At 41.3% G+C, this 9,152-nt stretch overlaps 1 protein-coding gene across 1 annotated transcript; it reads right to left on the bottom strand.

Moving 5' to 3' along the window:
- Window positions 1-6,410: 6,410 nt before the first annotated feature.
- LOC111393068 lies at window positions 6,411-7,334 on the bottom strand. Its single transcript, XM_023018469.1, has one exon. The coding sequence runs from the start codon at window positions 7,332-7,334 to the stop codon at window positions 6,411-6,413; it is 924 nt and encodes a 307-aa protein (XP_022874237.1).
- Between the last annotated feature and the right edge of the window lie 1,818 nt (window positions 7,335-9,152).

Genomic DNA, 9,152 nt, shown 5'->3' with positions numbered 1-9,152 from the left:
AATTGACAAAAATGGACAAAATCCAAAGTATTGGGACCAAATTGCACAATTTCAATAGTTGTTTTGACTTAAGATCCAAATTGCAGAATGTTTGGCTCTAATTAGATGTAATGAAGGATGAAAAGTATACAAAAAAGAATTCAAATGCATATTATACAGAAATCTAGGACCAAATTGAAAGACCCTATAATTTAGAACAGTACACGAGCGAAGTGGATATTTGGCGTGGGTCAAATTCAATGGGGAGTTAGTTGCTCAAGTGGCGCACCTTCGAGATATATATTGGTGCGACTGTACTGTGCTGACCTTTTTATACAATTTTCTGCTGGCAATAGAATTCTTCACAAACACTGATTTTAATGCAATTTTTGAGCATTATAAATACAAAACATCATAATGTATTGAAGAACACCTCTCATACTACAAAAACCATCAATTAACTTCATCAGAAAGAGGTCAAATCATCACACTTTTGAAAAAATCAAGAAGAAATTGTAAGAATTCAACTAATTGATGATCAAATCTTGGTTTTTGGGCAACGAAGTGAAGGGACAACTGAAATTCATTAAGAAATCATTGAAGAAATTTAAGATTTCAAGATTAATCCTATTCATTTTCAATTAATCAAAATCCAAGTGATGTTTTACCAATTAATTGTGGTTTTTATAAGTTTGTAATGCTAGGATAGTGTTTCAATTACTAAGATATGGATGGACTCTTATTTTGAAGTTTTTAATATAAAATCGATAATTTGATGTCCAATATGCGTTTATTCTTGAAAAAATGTTGCAAAACTCACGCTTTTCAATTAATTAGCTACTTATTGAATTGTTGTGTGAATTTTATTTTTCTTGAGAGATGAAATTGGACAAATAAAAAGTTATAACAATCATTGTAAAATTTGATAGGGATGGAGATATACCATTATACTTCGCATGGTTTCTATGGATGTTCTAACATTTTTAATGCATGCTTTCATGTTCACATTTTTCATAGAGATATAGGAAGCTCACATGAGAAGATAGAGATGCTTTTAATTAACTTAGAAATATTGATCACAAGATGTGCACATATTGTCATGTTATTAAATTGCATTTAAATGGATAAATAAGGGGGATTCAAGATCTTAGTAACTATATGATCTAAATTTACAAAACCTTCATAGTTTGCTCACTACAATTTTAGCTTAGTTAGATTAATTAGTGTAAATCATAAAAACAGACTTGGCTATTTGATTAGTGTTACAATTGATTGACATTAGATTGAGTATATAGTTCTTGTGGAAACGATATCACACTCATCACTTTATTATTTGTTCATGATACCATACACTTGCGAGAAATCAAATGATCAGCACGTACTTTGATTGTTGACGAAGCCTATGTTCCGAGTTGGTGAGTACTAAAACAAAGTCTTATTTTGTAAAAATGAGGCCTCTTCGTATAGGCGATGCATAATCACATAGTTAAGTCCTATTGCAAAACGATGAGGCCTCTTCATATGGGTGAAGTAGAGATAGAGCTAGCATTAGAGTATAAGGTGTGTACTTTAATTGTTGAAGAAGCCTATGTTTCAAGGTGGTGAGTAATAAAACAAAGTCTTACATCGGAGGGATGAGGGCTCTTTATAAAGGCGAAGCGTAATTTCACAAGTGAAGTCGCATTTCACAAGGATGAGGCCTCTTCATATGGATGAATCATAGTTGTAGAGGCAAAGTTCCATTTGCAAAAGTGTCTCAATTGTGACTTGTGGGATACCTAGAAGTTGAAACTTTGAGGTGAAGGGTCTCTGTACCTGATCTAAAACGACATTGATTGGGGTATGTGTCAATGATGTTTGTGTCTCGATTGATGACAGTTGAGGCATTGCGTCTTCCCAATGTGTGTGTAGCCATAGGTAATGAAAAGCAATAATGGTTGGGGCTTTATGTCTTTTGAGGTCACATGAACCCCGTTTGAGTCCCATTAAATTTATAATACATTTTTTTTTCTCTTCTTTTCCACCACACATTCTTCAATAAAATAATATTACATATAAACAAAAAACTATTTTTTTTTAATCATACATTCTTCCAAAAAAAATAAAAATAAAATAAAAAATAAAAAACCTATTCCAAAATTTATTAATCGCTTTAATTGGGTCCAAATGGCGGCATGTATTTATGTGTGCATGAAGTGCACGCCCCGATCTCAATTCTTAGTTGAATTTTTAAAATGGCACCCTTTGGCTTCAACGGTTTAGATGCATTAACTGGTGGACATCCAGGATCAACCTTGTATTGATCCAATTGTCAAGAGGACGAGGCCCTGCCTATAAAAAAGGCCTTTTCCCACTTCAATTCTTTTCTTGCATTCCTAATCCTTTCAACTAACAAAGAGAATTTCAATAATAATGGTGTGATTTTCAACGAGATTAGGCAATTTTTGGTCAAGCATGAACAATAAAAGCACCTTTTAGGTAATATTCTTTAGAATTTTGGTCACTTTCTTCATTTGTTTTCCTACTGAAATAACATCTCTAAAAATGGCTAATAACTCTGGTGAGGGCTTTGTCAGAGTTCTGGTAGAGAAGACATTAGGATAATTGAGTCTTAGGTAGAAGTGCCAAATCTCAAAACAAGTGCTGAGATTGTCGAAGCGGTTAGGTGGAGGAAAAATATTTGGGAACTTCTTGAAGGTCTCATCGATACTTCCATAAAGATGGGGTTTTTAGTTTGTCTTTGACCTCAACCAAGAAAATGGTGGACTTGTGAAGGAAAATCGATACGATTTCAGAAACAATAGAACTCATATATAGTATCTGAATCCCACAGCTTGATATCCAAAAACTCGAGTGCCTGGCGACCTAAAATATCATAGGATAACTCCCACTCTAACCTTGTAGTGGTCGACAAAAGGAAAGGTTTAACTAATGATCCCACATATTTGGAGTAAGTTGGGTGAGGATAATGTTAAAAGAACCAAGAACCTTGTGGAAGAAATGGTGAAAGGGAATTCTAAGCCCTATATACATCGAACTTTTGTGAATAAAAATGCAGTCGCGAGGTGCGCAATCCACAATCTAAAACTGTTTGGGACATACTAGCTTGATATCTTCTAAACTATTATATTTGTTTCTAATCTCAACTATATCCCTTTCCATAATATTAGAAATATCTCCAAAGCATCATAAACAATCTCCCCGCCTTTATTCCCACTTGATACCTTGAGTTTACATAAGGTTCACAGAGCTTGTTACTAAGGTGTGGCTTCTCACTTTGCCCAAAGATTCACATATTTATATCCATACCAGTATGTGTAACCATTGATTGAGGTACAAATTCAAAATATAGCACATTTACAGAAAATGATGATGAATTCACTCCATCATCCCTAAATCTAAAAGTAGTAGCTTAGGCACTAATGGATCTATTTTGAGAATCGTTTTGGGAAGACATTTTATGGAAAAAATTTCGCAAATATACTAAGATAAAAAAAACTCACCGGAATGCAACAAACGATGAACAGATTAGGAAAATATGCCAGGAAAGAGCAAGAATACACTAAACACACACCTAAGAGATGATTCGAAGGATTTTTTGGAGGAAAAAACAAAGAGGAATGTCGAAAACCCCTTATCGTCTGCCACAATATGGTCAGAGAAGAAAGAATGAAGAAGGGAATTTTAGCAAAGTAAGAAATTGTAACAAACACTAGAGATATAACATTTATAACTTTCGTTAAATGATTCTAGTTGTTGGATCAAATTAGGATTGATCTGGCCATCAAGATAAAAAGCAATCCCGACCATGAAATCCAAAGAGATATGAAATGGTTGTGGAACAATAGGTTTCTATCTATCTGGTGGCGTTCGATATTTCGACTGTTCCGTCAAGTGTTTGTAACTTGAAAAACAAAGGCGGGGCTTCCTCCCCCGTCTTACCTCCGGCGTGAGAATTAGTTTTTTAACTTGCAATTGGAAATCAGATGGCTAAAAAGAGTGAGATAGAGAGAGCTTTACCTGTGTCACATCCGGGGTATTCATAGATATTGGGAGTTGGATAATCGCTGGACGGTTTTGGTGTCATGTGTCCCACGTTGACATTCCCACTACCCCCACTTTCTGAGTGGGGGGTTTTTATCTTTTCGCCTGGAAGTTGTACCCGTGTTAACTGCCATTGAACTTAGTCAATTTACTAGAGGTTTTATGACTAAGTGTTTGGGTTGGCAATTTCGTGTCCGTTGAAGGTCTCGCGTAGTGGTAGAGCGCCCCCGGGGTATTGGTAGAGCGCCCTCCGAGGGTATTGGTAGAGCACTCATAGGGTGTCGACGGCTTTGCATAGTGGTAGAGCGCTCCCCGGGGGTAATGGTAGAGCGCCCCTAGGGGGGTCGACGGCCTTGCGTCGAAGTGTAGTGATCCATCTTGCTTGTACGTCTATATCATTAGCCCCCTTCTCCCTTGTCGATGTTTTCGGTGAGGGGTAGCAATTTTCTTTATTTGGGTTGGTTTAAATTTTTTTTTTAAATACATATAAATGATAAATGAGTAATTCGTATTAGCAAATAGAGCAATGCAATCGAAATTGAGTAGCAATTTTACTGTACACATGGCACCCCATTAATGGTCCCAATGTTGGAGGGAATTTTCTCCCCAAAAAGTTTGAATTCTTGTGTTTATAAAAGGAGGTGATTTTTACTTCAAAGAATCACTTTCATTTTTCCTCAACATCCTAGGTTTTCTTCCTTCTAAGGTAATTTTCTCTCCTTTTTAATTCCAAGTCTTTCTTTGAATTTCTCTTCATCTTTTTTCTTGCCATGTATAAAATAATTATTTCTTCTTCTTCCAATGAGAGAAGCGATGAGGGGCTGATCGACGCTGAAAAAAATCCAATCGGCTGGTCGGTCGACCAGAATCGATTAGCAGGTGTTGGTCGATCGACCAACACACTAGTCGAGCGACCAGTCGAGGGGCTGGACCAGTCCCCCGTAGCTCATCCGGGCGATCGGTCGGGAGTTTGACCAGTCGAAGTCCTTTGGCTTCTCTTCCTTCGTCCGATGAGTTTCCCTTTGAGCCTGATAGCCAAAACCTTTCAGTTGATTCTCAAGCCTTTATTTCAAATTTCCCCAAAGGACATGTTGGCTCTACCAAATCTCCAAATCAAAACTTAAAAATCGAGCGAGATTCGGCGCGCGAGATTGTTCCCCTTGAAATTCCAAAAGGTTTTAGCTTTTATAATTCTCCGCTTAAGTTAGAGAAATGTCTTGCTAGGTATGATCGGGTCGACGATTACATCTATAGAGCCCCCGGGCCCAAAGAGAGGCTCCCCGGGTCCGACTTCCGCGAGATAGCGGTGTATAAGGACATCATGGATGGTGCTTTCCGATTACTCATCCATTCTTTCTTTGTGTCGATTTTCAATGAGTTTCATATTACTCCTAGTCAAATAAACCCCAATGCTTGGAGAAAAGCACTCTACTTCTTTTATGTTTGCCTTAGGGGGCGAGTTCCGCTCTCCATAGATCTCTTTAGGTGTGTCTTTGAGATGCACGTGTTAGCTCAGTGCAATGCGTTCGTCTTTTTTACCGCTAGGGTTCCATTGTTGTTTCCTAAGTTTAGGAATTCAAATAGTGGTTGGAAATCTCGATTTTTCTTTGCCCGACCTTCAGCAGGTTGGTTTCCTTTCAATACCAATTGGCGGTACCCTCAAACTCGCCTTTTTAATAGTCAAGTAGATGCTTCCTCTACTTTAAAAGCTCGAATTCAACAGTTGGTTGATACACCCCCTCTTGCACCTAAATTAGGATCGGTCCTGACCATGAGAAACATGTTGATAGTGGGGATGAGTCGTTCTACTGGTAGGCTGCTTACATCGATTTTTATTATTTTTGACTTGAACATATTTCTTGTTTGTGCTTTTTGGAACTAATATATTTGGGTATGTGCATGCAGATATGGACTTTGATTTGGACGAGGTGTTGAGGACCCTGCCAGGCGGTGACAAGGGTGGTCAATGTAGGATCTGCTTGATAGGTTGGTCGGTCATTACTGATGATATCCGAATAATGCATCCAGAAAGTTGAGTCTTTCATGACCCGATGTATTGTCTACTAGGTGATATATCATGGGGAGCGGGTATGAGTCTTTTGGGCATACCTTGTTCAATCCAGTATAATTTACACACATGCGCCATTTTTCATTTGACTTCCTCACAAGTACAATGTTTGCCAACCACTCGGGGTATTGCACCTCTCGAATGAAACCTGCCTGTAGCAATTTTTCTACTTCTGCTCTGGCTACGACCTGCCTCTCTAGGGCAAGATTTTTTTTTCTGCTTCACTGGCTTAGTCCCCGGTAGGACACCGAGGCGGTGCTGCGTGACGGCCGGGCTAATCCTTAGGATGTCCTCCGGGCCCCAAGCGAACACATCCAAGTTACCGGCTAGACACTTGGTCAATTTTTCCTTCTCTTCCCTCGACTATAAAGATTTTTTCAATCATATCGAGCGGCTCGATCTGCCCCCTTGGGAGTTCCACATCCAGCATCATGATTGGTGGTGAGCCTTTGGCCTGTATACAATCCACATAGCATTTTCTTGATGCGTGTTGGTCCCCTCGCATGCTCCCGACTCCTTTGCTAGTTGGGAACTTCATAATTTGATGGTAGGTCGATGGGACAGCGCCAACTGCATTTAGCAATGGCCGGCCGTAGATGGCGTTGTAGGCCATGGGGGTCTTGACAACCAAGAAATTAGTCACAATCACCACTGTCGCTGGGTATGTGCCTAGCGTAACTGGGAGCTCTACAACTCCCTCCGGTATCACTGTTGCCCCTCCAAAGCCTTGTAGAGGGGTAGTCACCATCTTCAGCTTCTCTGGGAGAATTTTTAGACCCAAGAAGACATCCCAGGTGAGGACATTTGCTGCACTTTCTCCATCGACAAGCACCCTCTTTACGTCAAAATCTGCTATATCGCCCACTATCACTAAGGCATCATTGTGGGGATGTGTTATACTGATCAAGTCATCTTTGTCGAAAGTAATGCTCTGGTTGTACCTTGCTTTTTTCTGGATAGAGTAGACCCTTGCGGAACGCCCATAGCTCTTCCTAGCTGAATTCGAGTCGCCACCTGATGCTACTCCCCTAGTGATCATGTTTATCACTCCTGCCCTTGGTGGGGGTATTCCTTCCAGCCTTTGTCTGCCCCTGTCGTTTTTTACATACTTGGCCAATAGTCCCCGCCTTAGCTGGGGCTCGATTTCTTCCTTCAATTGTAGACATTCTTCTGTATTGTGTCCGTGATTTTTGTGAAAATGGCAGTACTTACTTTGATTTCTCTTGCTGGAGGAAGTCAGCATCAGTTTAGGTCATTCAAGCTCTTTCATGTGCTGTATCTCCATTATAACTTCGTATGTGGGATGTTCAAAGGGGTGGGTGCCTTGGCCTTCTCTCGCTTCTGCTTGACCGACCAGTCTTGGGCAATAACCTTTGTTCATGCATTCATTCTTCGGCTTATTCTTATCAGTGTGCCTTCGCTCATCATACGCTTTTCGCTTATGTGCTTCCGTCTCCCATCCGTCCCTAAGATTTTTGGTCACTTTCTCCGCTTCCTTCGCATCGACATACTTATCTCCCTTCTTCAATAGGTCATGCATTGACTCTAGGGGGCTTTTGGAGAGTGACATTTTAAAGGCTCGATTTCGCATTCCGTTCATCAAGATAGTAACCACTGCGGACATTTACAGGTCTTTTATGCCGAGAGTACCCGGCTAAACCTAGTCAAGTATTCCTGTAATGACTCGTCTTTCTCCTGTACGACCTGCATCAACCTAATGGCTGTCTTCCTTTTGCTGCTTAGGAAGTAAGCCACAAAACTCCTGGAGAGCTCATCAAATATCTTGATAGATCGTGGGGCCAAGGTTGCTACCCAGTCCCTGGCCTCCATCCTGAGTGTGGGGTGGGGGGAGAGGGGGGAAGGACCGGCACATCACAGCATCCGGGACGGCATAAAATCTCATCAAGTCTACAAAGGTCCGCAGGTGGTCAAGCGGATCTGTGACTCCGTCATATGCTTCTGTCATGGGTTGCTTGAAGCCTTTAGGCAAGGGGACCGCCATGATCTCAGGGGCGAACGGGTCTTCCTCCAACACCATCTGCCTCCGTCTATCCTTTCTCTTGGACAGTGCATCATCTATCTTTTGGGCCATGATTTCTTCCATCTTTTGTTCCAAGTCCACCATGGCTTGCGGGGGTTGCTGAGCTACGACCACTGGGGCCCCTGCACCTCCCATCCCCTACAGAGGGATGGTTAGAACAACCGCGGGCGGCGCTTGAGGCGATTGCTGGTTCATCGCTTCCGTCGGACTCAATGGAGGGACCGTGTCTCTCTGCGACTGGTTTTGCAAGAGCTCCATCATTGTTGCCATTTGAGTCTCCAAAGCGCTGAACTGACTCTGCGCGGCGGTGGCTCGTGACCCCTTGCAACTAACTCCGACTCCGTCTCCGTCGTATTTCCAACCAAATGAGTATCATTCCTTGTTCGTCTTCTCGACATAGCTTTTTAGTTCAAATGATTTCCCACAGACGGTGCCAATGAAATGATTGTGGAACAATACCTTTCTATCTGCCTGGTGGCGTTCGATATTTCGACTGCTCCGTCAAGTGTTTGTGACCTAAAAAATGACGGTGGGGCTTCCTCCCCCATTTTACCTCCTGCGTGAGAATTAGTTTTTCGACGTGCAATTGGAAATCAAATGGCTAAAAAGAGTGAGGAAGGGAGAGCTTTACCTGTGTCACATCCAGGGTATTTATAGTATTGGGAGCTTGATAACCACTGGGTGGTTGTGGTGTCACGTGTCTCACGTTGGCATTCCCACTACCCTTAAATTCTGAGTGGAGGGTTTTTATCTTCCCGCCTGGAGGTTGTACCCGTATTAGCTGCCATGGAACCTAGTCAATTTACTAGAGGTTTTATGGCTAAGTGTTTGGATTGGCAATTCCATGCCTGTTGAAGGCCCCCGCGTAGTGGTAGAGCGCCCCCGGGCCTTTATTTCAAATTCTCCCAAGGGACATGTTGGCTCTACCAAATTTCCAAATCAAAACTTAGAAATCGAGCGAGATCCGATTGGCGAGATCGTTCTCCTTGAAATTCCAAAAGGTTTAGCTATTAGGCTCAA

The sequence above is a fragment of the Olea europaea genome, chromosome 4 (genome assembly GCF_002742605.1).
Source record: "Olea europaea var. sylvestris chromosome 4, O_europaea_v1, whole genome shotgun sequence".
Classification (NCBI taxonomy): domain Eukaryota; kingdom Viridiplantae; phylum Streptophyta; class Magnoliopsida; order Lamiales; family Oleaceae; genus Olea; species Olea europaea.
Note: the sequence above shows the minus strand (reverse complement) of the source record. Positions and strands in the feature narration are given on the sequence as shown.

What these genes read in the sequence shown, in the direction of transcription:
- LOC111393068 (XM_023018469.1), bottom strand. Translation starts at nt 7,334, where the DNA reads ATGCTGACTTCCTCCAGCAAGAGAAATCAAAGTAAGTACTGCCATTTT.